Source organism: Wickerhamiella sorbophila, assembly GCF_002251995.1.
Source record: "Wickerhamiella sorbophila strain DS02 chromosome Unknown contig2, whole genome shotgun sequence".
In the NCBI taxonomy this organism is placed as follows: Eukaryota; Fungi; Ascomycota; class Dipodascomycetes; order Dipodascales; family Trichomonascaceae; genus Wickerhamiella; species Wickerhamiella sorbophila.
Window position 1 is genome coordinate 230,078 of NW_020194005.1, and position 16,377 is coordinate 246,454.

General features: G+C 51.6%; 10 protein-coding genes across 10 annotated transcripts; 4 read left to right on the top strand and 6 right to left on the bottom strand.

The window, feature by feature from the left end:
- Nucleotides 1-70: 70 nt before the first annotated feature.
- On the top strand, nucleotides 71-1,588 carry B9G98_03386 (Serine palmitoyltransferase 1; the record flags this gene model as incomplete). Its single annotated transcript, XM_024809943.1, has 1 exon — nucleotides 71-1,588. One exon carries the CDS (start codon nucleotides 71-73, stop codon nucleotides 1,586-1,588), a length of 1,518 nt encoding a protein of 505 aa, XP_024665711.1.
- An 87-nt stretch (nucleotides 1,589-1,675) lies between these two features.
- Nucleotides 1,676-2,110, top strand: B9G98_03387 (Cytochrome c oxidase protein 20, mitochondrial; the record flags this gene model as incomplete). Its single annotated transcript, XM_024809944.1, has 1 exon — nucleotides 1,676-2,110. The coding sequence occupies one exon, from the start codon at nucleotides 1,676-1,678 to the stop codon at nucleotides 2,108-2,110; it is 435 nt and encodes a 144-aa protein (XP_024665712.1).
- Nucleotides 2,111-2,206: 96 nt separating this feature from the next.
- On the top strand, nucleotides 2,207-2,900 carry B9G98_03388 (hypothetical protein; the record flags this gene model as incomplete). The annotated part of the gene is made up of 2 exons (XM_024809945.1): nucleotides 2,207-2,262; nucleotides 2,312-2,900. The coding sequence occupies 2 exons, from the start codon at nucleotides 2,207-2,209 to the stop codon at nucleotides 2,898-2,900; spliced, it is 645 nt and encodes a 214-aa protein (XP_024665713.1).
- Nucleotides 2,901-3,578: 678 nt separating this feature from the next.
- B9G98_03389 (5-aminolevulinate synthase, mitochondrial) lies at nucleotides 3,579-5,222 on the bottom strand (the record flags this gene model as incomplete). Its single annotated transcript, XM_024809946.1, has 1 exon — nucleotides 3,579-5,222. The coding sequence occupies one exon, from the start codon at nucleotides 5,220-5,222 to the stop codon at nucleotides 3,579-3,581; it is 1,644 nt and encodes a 547-aa protein (XP_024665714.1).
- Nucleotides 5,223-5,410: 188 nt separating this feature from the next.
- On the bottom strand, nucleotides 5,411-6,706 carry B9G98_03390 (ATP-dependent RNA helicase SUB2; the record flags this gene model as incomplete). The annotated part of the gene is made up of 1 exon (XM_024809947.1): nucleotides 5,411-6,706. The coding sequence occupies one exon, from the start codon at nucleotides 6,704-6,706 to the stop codon at nucleotides 5,411-5,413; it is 1,296 nt and encodes a 431-aa protein (XP_024665715.1).
- A 140-nt stretch (nucleotides 6,707-6,846) lies between these two features.
- B9G98_03391 (Chitin synthase regulatory factor 3) lies at nucleotides 6,847-8,709 on the bottom strand (the record flags this gene model as incomplete). The annotated part of the gene is made up of 1 exon (XM_024809948.1): nucleotides 6,847-8,709. The coding sequence occupies one exon, from the start codon at nucleotides 8,707-8,709 to the stop codon at nucleotides 6,847-6,849; it is 1,863 nt and encodes a 620-aa protein (XP_024665716.1).
- A 556-nt stretch (nucleotides 8,710-9,265) lies between these two features.
- Nucleotides 9,266-10,894, bottom strand: B9G98_03392 (External alternative NADH-ubiquinone oxidoreductase, mitochondrial; the record flags this gene model as incomplete). The annotated part of the gene is made up of 1 exon (XM_024809949.1): nucleotides 9,266-10,894. One exon carries the CDS (start codon nucleotides 10,892-10,894, stop codon nucleotides 9,266-9,268), a length of 1,629 nt encoding a protein of 542 aa, XP_024665717.1.
- An 866-nt stretch (nucleotides 10,895-11,760) lies between these two features.
- Nucleotides 11,761-12,741, top strand: B9G98_03393 (hypothetical protein; the record flags this gene model as incomplete). The annotated part of the gene is made up of 1 exon (XM_024809950.1): nucleotides 11,761-12,741. One exon carries the CDS (start codon nucleotides 11,761-11,763, stop codon nucleotides 12,739-12,741), a length of 981 nt encoding a protein of 326 aa, XP_024665718.1.
- Nucleotides 12,742-13,209: 468 nt separating this feature from the next.
- Nucleotides 13,210-14,082, bottom strand: B9G98_03394 (RING-box protein pip1; the record flags this gene model as incomplete). Its single annotated transcript, XM_024809951.1, has 1 exon — nucleotides 13,210-14,082. One exon carries the CDS (start codon nucleotides 14,080-14,082, stop codon nucleotides 13,210-13,212), a length of 873 nt encoding a protein of 290 aa, XP_024665719.1.
- Nucleotides 14,083-14,852: 770 nt separating this feature from the next.
- B9G98_03395 (hypothetical protein) lies at nucleotides 14,853-15,851 on the bottom strand (the record flags this gene model as incomplete). Its single annotated transcript, XM_024809952.1, has 1 exon — nucleotides 14,853-15,851. The coding sequence occupies one exon, from the start codon at nucleotides 15,849-15,851 to the stop codon at nucleotides 14,853-14,855; it is 999 nt and encodes a 332-aa protein (XP_024665720.1).
- Between the last annotated feature and the right edge of the window lie 526 nt (nucleotides 15,852-16,377).

Here is a 16,377-nt window from a genome sequence, read left to right on the forward strand (position 1 = left end):
GTTTGATCTTCATAGCCGTTGACTCAGCAGCTTTTAACCTTGTAACAAACGCGCTCCTGCTCCGGTTACAATGGAAGAGTTACCGCGCACGAGTGGCCTTTGGGTCGAGCAGACGCTCACAAAAATCCTTGAAGTGCTGTCGCATATCCCGGGGTCCAAGATTATTGGCCGCTACATCAAGCGGTCGCACCAGAACGATCCCATGCGAACGGTGTTTGAAGTCATTCTGTTCGGGTTCACAGTGGCATATTTTCTGGCCTCGAAGCGGCCGTACGACCAGCGTACCCACGTTAATTTCACGGAGGAGGAGATCGACGAGCTACTGAAAGAATGGCGGCCTGATCCTCTGGTCGACCCGTTGACGGAGGAACAGAAGAAGCTCCTGGATTTAGCTCCCGTCATTGTCGGTGAAAATGGACCCAAAGTACATATCAAGGGCAGTGATGGCGAGTTTATGAATTTCACAAGCACGGACCTGCACAACTTTGCTCACTATGACAGCTTAAAGAAGGCGGCTGTCGAGACCATTCGCTACGCCGGCGTTGGCTCTTGTGGTCCCGCCGGCTTTTACGGAAACGAGGACTTCCATAACAATGCCGAGGCCGATATTTCCAAGTGGCTGGGCACTGAAAGCAGCATGCTGTATGCTCAGGACAACGCCACAGCCCCTTCGGTTCTCCCGTGTTTTGCCAAACGCGGTGATGTGCTCGTGATTGACCAGGCAGTGAACATTTCGCTGCAAATTGGCGCGCGTCTCTCGCGTGCCAAGATCTTCTGGTTCCGTCACAACGAGATGGAGGATTTAGAACGCCAGCTAAAGTACGCCTGCAGCCTGCACAAAAAGGGTGCGTTACCCCGTCGTTTCATCATCACTCAGGGCCTGTTTGACTACACTGCGAACTCGCCCGACCTCAAAAAGGTTGTCGAGCTCAAGAATAAATACAAGTTCCGTTTAATTCTTGACGAGTCTTGGTCGCTGGGTGTGCTGGGCCAGCACGGCCGGGGTCTGCCCGAGGAACAGGGCGTTCCTCGCAGCGATATTGACATTACGATCGGCTCTCTTTCCGCAGCGATGGGGTCCTCGGGTGGGTTCTGTTCTGGCGCCAAACTAATTATTGATCACCAACGCATCACTTCACTTGCTTATACGTTTTCTGCAACTTGCCCGCCGTACTTGGCCCGAGTGGCAAGCGAGGTGGTGAAAATGCTCGAAGACGAGCAAGTCGGGCCCCCCATGGTTGCTGCACTGCGCGACAAGGCGTCCATCGTCTACAAGACCCTGCAGCGCCAAAAGCATATCCAGCTGATCTCTCGCCCAGACAGCCCCCTGGTGGTGTTTTGCCTGAGCGATTCGCTAGCAGAAAAACTCGACACCGAGGCCGCTGTAGAGCAAGTCCTGGACGCAATTGTGCTCGAAAGCCGCAAATATGGCGTGCTGATCTCGCGTCTCCAGCAGATTCAGGAATTCGAAAAGTATACCCCCATCAACGCTATCCGGCTCTACGTGCCGAATGGGCTTTCAGAATCTGAAGTCAAGAACGCTGCATCCTTGATTTCCAAAGCCATCACCAAAGCGGCCAAGCAATAGTCGCTCCATCCATACATTTTGTGTTCATAATTTAGCTTACCTTTCGCCCCACTGTCAAATTTCCTTACTCATCGAAATCAAGCCATCATGGTCAAGCTCTGGGGGTGGTGGAAGAAGGATTCACAGGCTAGCGACCCGATCCCGGCGCCGGAATCAGCACAGTTGCTGGAGGACCGTCCTCCGAAATTTGAGGATGACGTCGAGAGCGCTGCCGCACTACGCAAGGCTGCAAACCCGAGCATCGTGGACACAGCCAAGAAGATTGGCATTGAAGATTTCAAGAATGTCAACAACATCCCCTGCTTCAGGCAAGCGATTATGACCGGTTTCAGTATCGGTGCGGTTACGGCTTTGGTGCTTTATGTATCTAGACGCCCGACCAAGGCCGCAAACTGGGGCATGGGCGGGTTTTTGCTTGGATCGGTCGTGTCCTGGGAACAGTGTCGGTTCCGTATGCGCGAGGGCAAGAAGTCCATGCAAAAGGCCCGGGAGGTCTATCGCAAGCATGAGTCGGAAAAATGATCCGGATCCGGGGAATGTGACCTGTCACATGAAAGGGCTGGCCCACACTATTTGAGGCGTCGTCGTACTGTACATAGAAACCACTTTTTATTAATTATGGCAAAAAAGGCTCCAAAGGCGTCGTTGTTACAGAAATTGGAGGGCCTTTTGGTGTAAGTAGCGCGCGGGATCTCTCGGGTTTGCACAGACAGCTAACCGCAGAATTATTCTGACCACAAGCGGATCGGCCAAATCAGCCATCTCCACGGTCACGAAAAGAAACCCATATGTGGCGCTTTTGTTATTTTTGATGGTGGTTTTGACTATGCCGCTGTTGATGGCAGTGACCATAATCATCGTACTGTTTTTCACGGGCGCGGTGAGCAGTACGGTTGTGACAATCTCGATCGTGGCCCCAATCATTCTGATGGCTGCCTGGTCCAGCTTTCTTTTGTGGATGTTTCTCGTGGGCGGGACCTACGTTTACCGACGCACTCTGGCTGGATGGACCGCCTGGCGCCAGATTGTCTCCAGGTTTGTTCCGAAACCAAAGCCTGCCGAAGAGCCTGCGCAGGCAATTTTGGAAGAGTTCGAGACTCAATTGGCTAGTCTAAAGCCACCGGGAACCGACGGTTGGCCGGTACTTTCGTTCGATCCCCTGCTAGATAACGAGCCATACTTCCAGCCCCTTGAAAAAGATTTGGGAGACAGCACTATTCTGACTTCATTGAAAACACCAATCATTGTTTCAACGCCGGTAGCCCCAGCAGACGAGACCATTTCCGAAGCTGACGGCGATTTATCCGCCTGAATCTCCGGGGCAGAGTGCGTCAGCACTCATGCAGTGCAAGGGCATTACCGTCCAAGGAAACCGATGTAAACTTCAGACAAATAATGAGTATTGTCGATTCCATCGCGCAAATAATACCCCTGATGGATATATTTATGCCTACACGCTATGGTCCTTTGAAAATGCCGAAGTTTACAATCATAACAAACAGCGTTTCGAGCCTATAAACACACGCGGGATAAGAAAGCTGCTTTTTTGGCGCAAACCAACCAGACAGGTCCTGATTAAAGTGGGGTATACAACAATAGAGCCAGCAGACCGGATAGATCAATGGCAAAGGCAGTGCGGGCACCCTCTCAAATTGATCTGTCCGTCGTCGCGAGCAGCTCCTCATTTTGACACAAACCACCAGGGCTGGCGATGCCGGAACCCGCATTCCACGGAAAAAGCCATCCACAATAAATTGCATGCCCAGTTCGGCCGCGGTAAAGTCCAATGCAGCTGTAAACAGGGACGAGGGATCCATGTCGAATGGTTTCTTGTGCCCAAAAACCGCCTCAAAGATGCAATCAAAATTATTGATCAGATTATTTCTATATAGTCTAAAACGGAGTCGAAAATAAAAGCCAAAAGTGGTGGGTCCTCCGGTGGTGCGTTCAGGTGCACAGACTGTCGTCCCGAGGCTTTAGATGGCCTAAATCAGGAAGCCAGTTGAGTATCTGTCCAAATCGGTTTGACGTTGGTATCTGTACCAACACCACAATGGCCGCCTTGGGCTTTCCAGTCTGCAACACGCTTGAGGCTAAGACGAGTAAAGACGTCTTCAAGAGCTTCCACCAACTCAGTGGCCAGCTCCTCAGAGTGGCCAGGGGTGGGAGTGATACGCAGACGCTCCTCTCCAATTCTAACTGTGGGGTAATTGATAGCTTGCACATAGATGCCATGATCTTTCAACAGCATATCCGAAGCCTGCTTGGCCAAGTCAGCACTGCCAACAAGAACAGGCACGATGTGACTGGGATTAGGAATAACGGGGATGCCGCGCTCGGCAAGACGCTGCTTCAAAGCCCGGGTATTATGTTGCTGAGCACGACGGCTGGCATTGGACGCACTCTGGACCTGGATAGCCGCCGTTGAGGCAGCCATCACGCTGGGAGGTAAGCTGGTGGTGAAAATAAACCCGGGGGCATACGAGCGAATCCAGTCGATAAAGTTGACACTGCCAGCCACATAACCGCCAACACTACCATAAGCTTTGCCGAGAGTGGCGGTAATGATGTCAATACGGTCCATAACGGTCCGACGGCCACTAAGAGGAAGAGTGCCATTGCTGGCATAATAATCATAGTCCAGGTGTTCAGCAACTCCTGCACCATGGGGGCCGTACATGCCCACGGCATGGACTTCGTCCAAGAAAGTAAGGGCACCGTACTTGTCGGCCAGATCACAAATAGCCTCGATTGGGGCAATTGAGCCGCACATGGAGTACACACTCTCAAATGCAATGACTTTGGGAGTGGATTTGGGAACGGCCGCGAGCTTGGCTTCGAGATCGGCCAGATCATTGTGCTTCCAGATAACTTTGCGAGCACCCGAGTGTTTGATACCCTGAATCATGGAGGCATGGTTCATTTCGTCCGAAAAATAGATGAGGTCTTTGAACCGCTGGCCAAGCAGCGTCAGTGTAGCGTCATTAGCCACATAGCACGAGGAAAAAACCAGGGCAGCCTCTTTTCCGTGTAACTTTGCCGCAGTTTCTTCAAGCTTGATTGCATGCCTGTTGTGGCCGGCAATATTGCGCGTACCACCGGCGCCTGTTCCGTACTTGTCGAGGGTCTCGTGGGCAGCTCTCAGCACTTCTGGATGCGAACCCATACCCAGGTAGTCGTTGGCGCACCACACGGTGACTTTTTCAGCCTCCGAGGTGGAGTGCGCGCGGGGGAACTCCTTGGCCAGTCGATTGATGTTGTTAAAAAACCTGTACGACTTGTCCTTGCGCTTGCGATCAAGCTCCTCCTTGTACACCGACTCATAGTCCGTGGCGGGGTCCTTCTCGGTCACATGCTCGGCATCAAGGGCAGTCGGCCGAGGCAAATCAAACTCCACCGAGCCTACAGCGCCCCCACGGGGTGTCGAGTGGACGGGTGCGGCAGAAGTGGCCGGCGCAGTAGTCACTTTGGACGAGTGCGCGGCTCGACGCTGCTCCATTGCAGAAGCCATCACGGGGCACCCCTGGGCCTTGGCAGCAAGACCCTTGGCGTTTGCGAGACTGCGCAAGGCAGCAGTCGATGTTGTCTTCAAAAAAGGACACAGGTGTTTGGACTGAGCAATGATTTTATCCATGGCCAGGTATAAACGTTGACAGAGGAAAATTAACTGCTCTTTATAAACCACTCCCAGCCGGTTGGTTAGTCACGAATTTTTTTCGAAAAAAAACAGTCAGACGCGGTTGGCGACGGGATTTTAGCGCAGGTCTGCATGAAGGGCAGTTAAAGTAGTTAGCCCATGTGAGAATAATTAAAGTTACAGATTTAAGAATTCATATACGTAGACGCATCGACGCCCTCCTCAGGATAGGGCGAGATCTTGACCTCGAAGCGTTCCTGGATCTGGGAAAGCACCTTCTCGTCCTCCTCGCTGGATACAAAAGAGACGGCTAGGCCCTTGGTACCAAAACGACCGGCTCGGCCTACGCGGTGCAAGTATTGGTCGGCCTCGGGGGGCATGTCGTAGTTGATGGCGAGGTTGATACGTTCAATGTCAATACCACGGCCAAAGATATCGGTGGAAACGCAAATGCGTTTGTTGAACTCCTTGAACTGACGGTAGTGCTCGATACGCTCGTCCTGGCGCATGGCACCGTGGACGGCAATCGATGGGAAGGAACACTCGTTCAGGAGCTGGTTCAGCTGGTTTGCCCGGCTGGTCGAGCGCACAAAAATAATCACCTGGTTGAACTCCAGCGAGTCGAGCAGGTTGTTCAGCTGGCGGTTCTTCTCCTTCTCCTCCAGCTTCACGTAGTACTGCTGAAGACCGTGCAGAGTCAGCTTGGCCTCGTCGTCGACGTAGATCTCAAGCGGGTTCTGCATGAACTTCTTGCAAATCGCCCGCATGTCCGGAGCTAACGTAGCACTAAACATCATAACCTGCTTGGTCTTGGGCGTCGCGCGGAAGATCTCCTGAACGTCACGGCGCATGTCAACCGCCTCCAAAACCTTGTCGCACTCGTCGACAACAAAAGTGCGAATGTTGTCGAGCTTCAGTGCTTTCTCGCGAATCAAAGCGTCCAACCGGCCAGGCGTGCCCACAACAATGTTAGGGGTCCGCTCGGGGTCCTTGAGAAGCTCCTTGTCTTTGGCAATCGACACACCGCCGTAAAACACCGAGGTGCGAGCGTCGGGAAGATACTTGGAGAAACGGTCGTACTCGTTCTTGATCTGGTACGCAAGCTCACGGGTGTGGCACAAAACAACAACGCTCACCTCACCGGGGGTAGGCTCCAGCTGGTTGAGGGTAGACAGAACAAACACGGCGGTCTTACCGAGACCTGACTTGGCCTGGCACAACACATCAACACCCATGTTGGACTGAGGAATAGCCTCCTGCTGAACCTCACTGGGGTGCTCGAAACCGCAATCTCCAATCGCCCGGAGAAGCTCGTCCTTGAGGAGGAGGTCCTTGAACGAGGTCGAGTGGACGCCCACGTAGGAGCCCTTGGTATCGCCATTCGCAGCAGCACCAGAACTCTCCTCCTTGGCCTCGGAAGCAGCAGGAGCTGCTTCTTCGGTATCAGAGTAGTCCAACAATTCCTCTTCGCGTTTAGACATGTGTAGTTTAGATTGGCAAGTGACTAAGCCGGGCTGTATTTAAAACCTTAACCTGATGTGCTGATGCAGCGATCCAAATAGGTCACATGGGTAAAATATATAGAAAAAGTCGCACGGTAAAGAAGACAAAAAAAAGGGCACTATGAAATGTGATCAGGGGTTATACTAGTCGCTTGCCGCTCGAGCTCCTTCAGCCGTCCTGCAGCTTTGGGGTGTTTTTGCTCGAGCGCTTTGGCAAACCAGTGCTTTGCTCGGTCTGGCGCAGCTGTAACGCCAATACCATATTCGTAGAAATGGCCCAGGCAGAAAAAGGCTCGGCCAAATCCCCGGTCGGCTGCTCGCTGGGCCCATAAGAATGCCTCGGTCTCTGATTTCCTCAAAACGCCGATGGCTCCTGTCCAGTACCAGCCTGACAGGGCCAATTCAGCTTCGGCATCTCCTTGTTCTGCTGCAGCAGTATACCAAGAAATGCTTTTCTGGGGATCGAGCTCGCATCCGAGCTCTTTGTACTCGTATGCATGGCCAATTCTAAACTGCGATGGAGCATACCCAAGTTTGGCTGCTTGGTAGAAAAAACTAAGAGCCTTGGCTGCATCTCGCTGAACGAGGCTGCTGCTAGTATTTGAGGAGCCTGTCGACTTGATGGAGGTCACGCTTGTTGATCTTCGGTGATGACCCTCAGAGTGCTTGCGTGAGTGGGTGCTGGATCTACGTCGGCCACAGCTTCGCTCCCCACCCTCATAGATTAGCCCCAGTTCATGAAGAGCATGCGGTGAAGACGCATTTCCAAGGTCGGACGCTCTAAGAAGCCACGTCAGGCCCTCTTCGAAATTATTGCCGTCCAGTGCAAGCATTCCGAGTTTATACATAGATGAGACATCTCCGAGCTGAGCAGCTCGTTTGTACCAAGTGAGCGCCTTGTCGACATCTCGTCGCGTGCCAACCCCGAGCTCGTAACAAACAGCCGCCCGGTAAGAAGCTTGAGCATGGTCAGCTTTGGCTGCTCGTGTGTAAAGATCGAAAGCTCTTGCCGCATCAACCTCTAGCCCTAAGGCACCAGTAGAGTAGCTGCAGCCAAGAAAATACGCAGCCTCGGGCAACATGACTTTAAGGGCGAGTTTTCTCGTAATGGCTAACGCTTCTCTTGTCCAATGATCACGATTTCGCTGCTCGACCTTGCCGTCAACATGCATAGTCGATGGGGTAGCTGGATCAGTATATCGAGAAGCCAATACCTCAGCCGCCTCAGCTAGTGCCTTTGCATACTCCATCTGCACTTCAGGGTCATGAAACTGGGCACAGGCATTCCGCCTGATAGCTTCAAATCGCTCGATATCAAGCTTCTGAGGCTTCTCGGTCTTGCCTTCGTTGTATTGGCGACGCTGAGGCTGCGGTTTTGCGTTCGCAGCCAATGCGCCAAACTGAGAAGAGGTAGAATCTTGTCTGGACGAACTGCTTCTATCGCCGATTTTGATATTAACTGTCGGCATATGCAGAGACGGTGTAGATGCAGCTCGAGGCGCACCCCCGTAAATATTTGAACCGCCTTGGGCAGCCTGTTGCTTGAGGTTTTGAGGAAGAGGCTCGGGCTTGAATGAGATGAGTTGTGCTTGATGTGGCGAGCCCCGTTTAACAACAATAGGCGTGCCAGGCGAGGATCTGGCCTCAGGAGACGGGGTCGAGATCGTTACTAAACGAGTGCTTGTTGGACTCTGTGGAGATGTGTCAAGCTTGAGTGATGGACTTCTGACGGCGGGTTGCGGGAGCTCAGGTGATCCATGAGGGTCCCGCATTTCCACCCTGACGGCACTCTGAATTTGTGGTGTTGAGTCCAGATCCTGATGCACAGTGGGCATGCGCAACGACGGCGTCTGTTCAGCGTACTGATAATCGGGCATCCGCTGAACAGGCGAGATGTTGTACGAACCGTGCTGACGATTGTCAGGCCGAAATCCTTGGCGATGTGGATCGCCCCGTTGAGGAGCGTACTGAGAGTAATTCATGGACAGAATGAAAGAACCACTTGGAAGATAGAAATAGAAAGATTGGGTAACGTTATGTGGCCAATGTCAAACGCTAAAAGCGGCTAATTTGAGGCTGGCGGCCAGAACGATCAAGGTTTAACTTATATGGCGATTTGTGTTCAGCCAAGGTTCGGAGGGTGACTGATCTCAAAGCTAGTTGGGTTGCAACTGGAAGCCCTGCTCTCGCCAATTGAAAAAACCGATATTCTGTGTTGGTGAAATTTGAGGCGGCAGCGTTTTCGAGGGCAAACAGATTATGAATCCTCGACAAATATCAAATCGCCTCGCGAATTATGTCTGTATCTCGAACTAGAAAAATTCAGCAGCGGTACTCCAAAGTACCAACCAAGGCCACAAGTCGGAGATGGAGCAGATGTGAATGCCGTAAAAAAACCAAACGCACTTAATTGATGATTACACGTGTAGGGCAAGGGCTTGGGCAGATACCCGAAATGTTGCCTTAATATGCAGAACGGTTTTTTAGTACAGTGTTAGAAAACGCAAAATCTATCTAAAGTCTGAAGAGGTTGCGAGGTCACTCGCGGGAGACGTCACGACCAAAAAGGCGAACCTTGGTCCAGTCCAACATGACAAGCAGACGGTTTCTGATAGAGAAGCACATGCTCAAGTAGGCAGATCTCCAGAACATGAACGTCCACGTTCCGCCCGATGCAAAGGCATTGCCCCAGAACGACAGATCGGCGACCGCTTTCTCAGAGCCAACGTAAGCTAGCGAGCCCTGGTGAGAGTACTGGAACTGCTTCAGCTTCGATGCCTTTTCCAACCGACGTTCCCAGTGACGGAGTTCATTAGCCGCGACCTTTTTGTCGGTCAACCCGTCGTCGAGCTGCTTCTTGAGAACAGTAACCTTATCCAAGGTGTCGTCTCGCTCTGCAATCTGGTTCAGAAGACGGCCCACGTAAGAACCTTGCTGGGCAGCAACCTGCGCAGTCGGCGCGTAGTGCGACGACGTGCAGTCTCCAATGGCCCATACGCCGTCAGTACCAAGCACCTGCAAGTATTCATCTACGAGCAACCCGCGGCGAGCGGTTGCCTGCTCCGGAATCACAGAAAATAGATCCTTGATGATAGGGCGAGCTGAGTTACCACCGGCCCAAACAAACAGACCGTAGGGGATCACGACCTCCTCTTTGCGTCCATCGGGCAAAGTCTTTTCAGCATAGATCGTGTCGCTGGTCACCTTCTTAACTGCAGTCTTGGTCAAGACATTGATCTTTTCATCAAGCAGGGTCTTTTCGGCATAGTCGCAAAGGTGCTTGGAGAACGAGGGCAAAACATTCGGCAAAGCTTCGATCAAAGTTAGAGTTACCTGGTCTCTCAAATTAGGCTCGAGAGCCTTAAGATCCTCAACATAAAAATCGTGCAGTTCACCGGCAAACTCGACACCAGTTGGGCCACCGCCAACAACAACGGTGGTCAACAGTCGCTTGCGGGTCTCAGGGTCAACACCGGGGAAAGACGCAGCCTCAAAACAGTCCATAATACGCTTGCGAATCTGCTGCGCGTGCTCAATCTCCTTCAAGTAGCAGCCGTACTCTTGGACGCCAGGAATACCGTAGGTCGAGACCTCAGAGCCCACACCAATAACCAAGTAGTCATAGGGCATCTCCTCAACTAGGTCGGGAATCTGCTCGCTCTTGACATTGTCATGCATGGCGCGATGCGACACGGTCACCGTGCGATTGTAAGGGTCAATCTTGGTCACTTCTGCTTCAACAAACTTGGCCTCCGCCTTCTTTCCGCGAATAATAGAGCGAATAGGCTCCATGATGGAGCGGTGCTCAATACACCCTGTCGTACATGACGGCAGCAGAGGCGTGAACAGGAAATAGTTACGCGGTGAGACCACAGTGATGTCGTACTCGCGAGAGTCGACATTTTTCAAAACCGAAACCGAACCCCAGCCTGAGCCAAGCACGAGCAAGCGCTTCTTGCCCTCTGGGACGGGCTCTTGGGCGGCAGGAAACCGGTGCTGCTGAATGCGATAAGCACAGAAACCCACACCTACACCAATTGTTAAGCCAAAAAGCCACTTGATGTTGCGGAAAAAGCGACTTGGCTTGCGGCCCGCTGGCAGCACAGGGCCAGCATTCATTCTGGACGCAGATACGGACATCATCCGTACCGGCGCCCTCAACCTCATCGCGGTTGCTCTCAAACTCATATTATAGAAAGCAATTGCTACCCGTTAGTCCACGAATAGAAGTATGCCGATAATGTTGAGTCCGCTGACTCACCGTTAGTTAGTAGCTCTGCTGTGCACAGGGAGGGTAGCTGCATAAGGGGCCGACTGCCCGATTTTGTGCCGATAAGTGTCTTTTGCTTGCGGAATGCACGGAAGTGAGCAGTTTAATTTCTGAAAATCGCAAAACAGAATTCTGATAGAGCAATACTACCACAAACTGGTAGCTTTGGCATTACCGAACACTCACTTTTAAAGAGTTGCATCGGCAAGCAAGTTTTGAGCACATGCTAGAGTATCGGTAGGAGCGTATTTTGTTCAAACACTTTCTGCAAGACCACGGGCTAAATTGAGTTTGGTATTGATTTTTCACTCCTTATATGTGTTTGTTTGAAGGTGGAAACTTTGTGATCTCAGCAGGCCCTGCGTCAGGGTCGCACGACATACAGGAAAAGGCGCCTTGCAGATTAATGTTTGATTATGAGACCTGGACTTGGCGTAGCTTCAATGCTACAAAATATGCATTATGAGACGAATAGCTACCAATTGGCTGAAGAGCAAATGGTAACGCGTTGTTTGAAACAACAACAAAAAAGCAATGGGTCGTGCAGCGTTTTTTTCAGCTCTCCCAGTGCCTTATCTCTTTCGCCTCGAGCGGCTGAAAACAAGCTCTGAAATTTACCATCAAGCTCCGGTGGGTCCGTTGAATAGGGTGCGTGCGACCACAATTTCATGTGGTATCGATTTTAACCTAACTATGCTCATCTTGGCTATAAAAACACAGACTCCAGCATCACAATTTCCTCAATTCTCTCATCTCTTTCACTATGAAGTTCGCCAAATCCGCCATCCTCGCCCTTTTCGCCATGACCTTTGCTGCCAGCGGCGAAGTATCACCTCAAATCAGCAAGGCCTGCATGGCCGTTGACGCAATGGCTGTAGGTTTTGTTCTCCAATTGACCCACCTGACAGCTCAGTATGTTGCAAAATTCGCTAGCAACTTGAGTCAGACCATCAGCAACACCCTTGTTGAGGTTGAGAGTCTCGTTTCACAGGGCGGTGACAACTCCAAGGCTGTCACTGTTTTGATTCCCTTTGTGAGTGCTGTGTCCAAGGGCTCTGGTATGTTGGTTTCCTCTTTGGCAAACAACCCCGACCACCTCTTGTCTAGCGCTGAAGTCCAGGATCTTGTTGGCAACTTGCAAAAGGTCAGCAACGTGGCCTTAGACAACCATGTTGATACTACTGAGCTTCAGGCTGTTATTTCCCAGCTTCATGCTGTGGGCGGCAAGTTGCATGCCCGCTCTGACTTCAATCCCATCCTCGATGGAATCAAAGGCAGTGCTACTAACGCTGCTCAGACCGTTGAGACTCTCCTCAAGCAGCTTACTCGCAACGATGGCCACCCCACTGCTGATGTTATTTCTGCTTTCATCACTGGCCTTGACTCTCAGGCCGACAATCTCCTCAATGCTGTGTCAGTCGCTTTGGGTCCCCTCACCTTTGGTGTTTCCAACTTGGTCGGTGATACCCTTTTGGGTCCCTTTTTCCAGTCTCTCACCAATGGTGCTGAGGTCTTGATTGCCAATGTGGCTGGTGGTGCCGTTGATCTTGTTACACAGCCCGCCCTTCAGTTGCTTGTTCACACCTTGAGCCGTGCCGTTTCCCTTGGTAAGAAAAATAACGTCAAGAATGCAGCTAACCTTGAGAAGGCTGTCAACCAGCTCTCCAAGATTGCCCAGAACGCAAAGCCTGCCACTGCGTCTGCTATCCAGGCTCATAGCCATGATACCAAAAAGGGTAACTGAGCTGTTTAACTAGTATAAAACACCGTCTCTTAGGCCTTCGTGAACTGATTCTATAGTCTCTTGTAACTACTTAACATCAAGATGATAATTGTTCAAAGCACAAAGTTTCAAAATTGTTCAAAGGGTCCTTGAACATACTTGCTAACCCAAAGCAACTGCTGAGCTGAACGTGAGCGTTACGGTTTCATAAAACTATTAAGTGGATTTGGAAAAATGGGCATTGTCTTGATATCTGGTCTGAGTAGTAAATATAGCTGGAAATCTTTTTTTTTGTTGAAAAATGGGCGTCTGGTGTAGTTGGCTATCACGCATCCTTCGCAAGGATGAGGTCCCGGGTTCGATTCCCGTGTCGTCCAAAAGGTTTTTTTCATTTTTTTTTTCTCGGTTTTCCACGCAGACAGTTCTACTAAATTTTGATCCATGGTTTTTTTTTTTAGTGTTTTTAAATGAATATTGACAGAATAAATATTAACTAACAAAGGTTGGGTCCACAGGCGGGCTGCAAACTCTGTCAAGAGCCCACTCGCTATTGTCTATGGGACAGCGGTTAGACTGAGAGAGCCACTTTGTGATGCAATGGGTGTGAAAAACATGGTTGCAGCTGCCCAGCGTTGCCGTGCAGGGTTCTGTGAATTCTGCATCACAAACAGGACAGAGGGAAAGGATGTGCACGCGACAGATGATACAAAGCGAGTTGATGGAGGCGATTTTGTAGGTCCCGACCAACGCTGATCCCTGCTCCGTGAAAGGTAATACTGCTGGTTGTGGGGGTGTCTCGTTCGATTTGATACTGTTGTCCCATCTTTTCTGAGCATCCAGAGTACTTATACAGTTGTCCTGCTCGTACCAGGTGCTGATTGAGCTGTTTTCCAGTTTTTTCGACAGCTCCAGCAGACCATCACCCTCCTCATTCTGTGTACTCATTTTTGTATCAACTGCAGCCCTCACTTTTCTTATTTTCGACGCAGCAGCTTTCAGATATACGGGGCTGGTGGGATCGACATCAGGCAGATCCGAATCAGCATCACTGTTCGAATCGTACTCTGAATCCGAATCGACCAAAGCATCAAACCTAGACTTTTTCACGGGAGGCAGCAAGTCCGCGTCGTCGTCGTCCGAAGAACTGAGTAATTGGGCGAACGATTCGCTGGCGATTCGGTTAGATGAAGGCGGGGCCACGAACTGGGCTATCTCTTGCTGGATGTTCCTGTTTGCCCACTCCAGAAACTGTTGCTGCTCATCAGGAGCTAATCTGCGGTTTGGAAGCTCAGCGAAATCTATATCGAACCCTTCGTCGTCGCTACCGACATCGGAGTCGTCCAAAAAGGAGTTAAGCAGCATGGCAAGTGCTGTGTCAGCGGATCATGGATCTATGTGAGCAAATAAGTGAGTCGACTAATTACAAACTGGAGCAGATCAATTGATTTACGGGGCGAATTATTATTTCCGCTCTTGTTTTCCTGCCTGGATGACTGCTTATGGAAACCCACCCGACGGACAGCATTGGGTGACTAACCGGCATGGTAACCGGGGCGATTATCGGAAACCATGGAAACTGTGACTCACAGGATCAGATTTGGTACTGATTGCAGCATAGCTGGAAGATGCATACGCGGGATTGCAGTATGAGATTACGGGGAAATAAAACATCGAAGCAGACAGAAAGTAAACAGCGGCCGCGAAGGCCGAAAGCAGCGGCATTCAGCCTCAGAAATTTCGCATGGCCCATCGATCACGATTGCCTAAAACACCCTAGTGGCATGTCAAACGGCACTTTTCATGGGAGTGCGCATGATCAGCCCTTGCCCTAAAGTGAGGGGTGGATTTTGGCAATGCTTGGCCGTCGAGAACAGGAATACCGCCTACGGATAGAAGAAACGGCGGGGATTCGCAATAATCTAGTCTTTTTTCTATCTGGTTATATAGCCACACGATATCCTATCTTGCATTAATTACGGTTTGTGCAACATTTGTATCCTGTTCTTTCGTTAAATAATTGTTAAGAGGCAGCGGAATTGCAGGTCCTTTCTTGGCTGTGAATTAATATGTTTGCAAAGAAAAGGGCCGAGTCCGCACCTAGCAAAAAAAGAGCGGGGGGCGGGGTGCTCTTGTCATGAACGCAAAGCGACGGGGCCGTGGCATTGGAGGCATGTGTAGTTTGTATTGCCGAACGCATCCTGGGTGGCTGCTCGAATCATATGGTTCCATTCGCCCTTCGACGGGATCTTTCCGCACGCAGCATTGATGCAGCGGGCTCCGGTCTTTTTATAGCGGAGGCCACACGAGTTGCATAATTGGCCCGCGGTAGGAGACCACGACGGCCGCCAACATGGCGACTGCGAACAACTGCATGATATGCAGGTCTTTTGGACGTCGCTAGGCATGGGCGGACTAGCAGGCGGGCTAAGAAGCGTCCGAGGCACCGTGGCGGCTCTGGCAAACTTGTCGGCGACAGGCTGGACAGGCCCAACAATAGGAGGTAGAGGGTGTGCAGGCAAACTGGCGTCGGAGTTGACAAAAATCGGAGTTTTGGATTCCACGCTGGCGGCCATCAATGGACGCACGGGCTGGGGAATGGGCGAGGTGACGGCCGGGGACACCTCGTTCTCGGCAGCTCCTGCCGAATCAACAAACAGCGGGGTGTACTGCGGCGACGGAGGCCCTCGGGTGATTTGAGGAGCCTGCGATTTGGGCGAAGCAACCGAGGAGGTTGGGGTGGAATCTCGGCGGGACGGAGAAACTGAAACAAGCAACGAAGCTTGCTTCATGAGTTGCTCGTGCTCCATAGGCGGAGACGGAGCCTCAGAGCGACTAGGAGGAAGCTTGTAGGGCATCGCACGGGAAAACATGTTTGCCATTGTGGAGATACGCTTCAGATCGGCCGGATGGTTGCGCCGCATCCAAGCATCGATCTGCGGCCGCCAAGCGGAGCGAGGAGCCGTGTCTGGATATAGCAGAGACACGCTGAGATGGCGGGAATCAATAGCCGGGGCTGAATCACCGGCCGGCGGAGTTGTGGGTTCGTCACACGAGGAAATCGATGTGGAGCGCTCAGCTGATTCGCGCGAGTAGGATGGGAATACCAGACCACGAGAATTGATCAGGGACATTTGATTATAGCGACAATAGGAGTTGGCGGTGCCTTTTGAGTGACTCGAATCTCTTTTCGGTTGATGGAAAACCGGGGTCTACTGTCTGGTGGTGCCGAGCAGGGGAATGACGATGATGCTTTCGGATTAGCTCATGTATATTAACTACTCATGTACTCACAACACATGGTAGCTGCATCATGCGTACGAGATCCAGACGGGGAGGGTTGCCTGGGTAATCGGCCACGAGACGGCAGGCGGGTAAAACCTGAGCGATAACGGCGATGGGCTGTGTTCAGGCGGCACCCACCGCCACGGAAATCAATTTTGTCGGAAAGTGCGTTCGAGCCCAAAAGCAAGGCACTGGAGCAAAAACGCATTAGGCAAACAACGAGCGGGCGAGAACCACATGCGCGGCTTTTAGGTGTGGGTCACGTGCTCCGGTGGTGATCGATCACGACCGGGGGGCTTGGAAGATTTCAATGTGGGGGACATGAAGTAGGCCTGGGTGTGCTATCAGGCGGCACTCGATTCATTGATCCGCGGC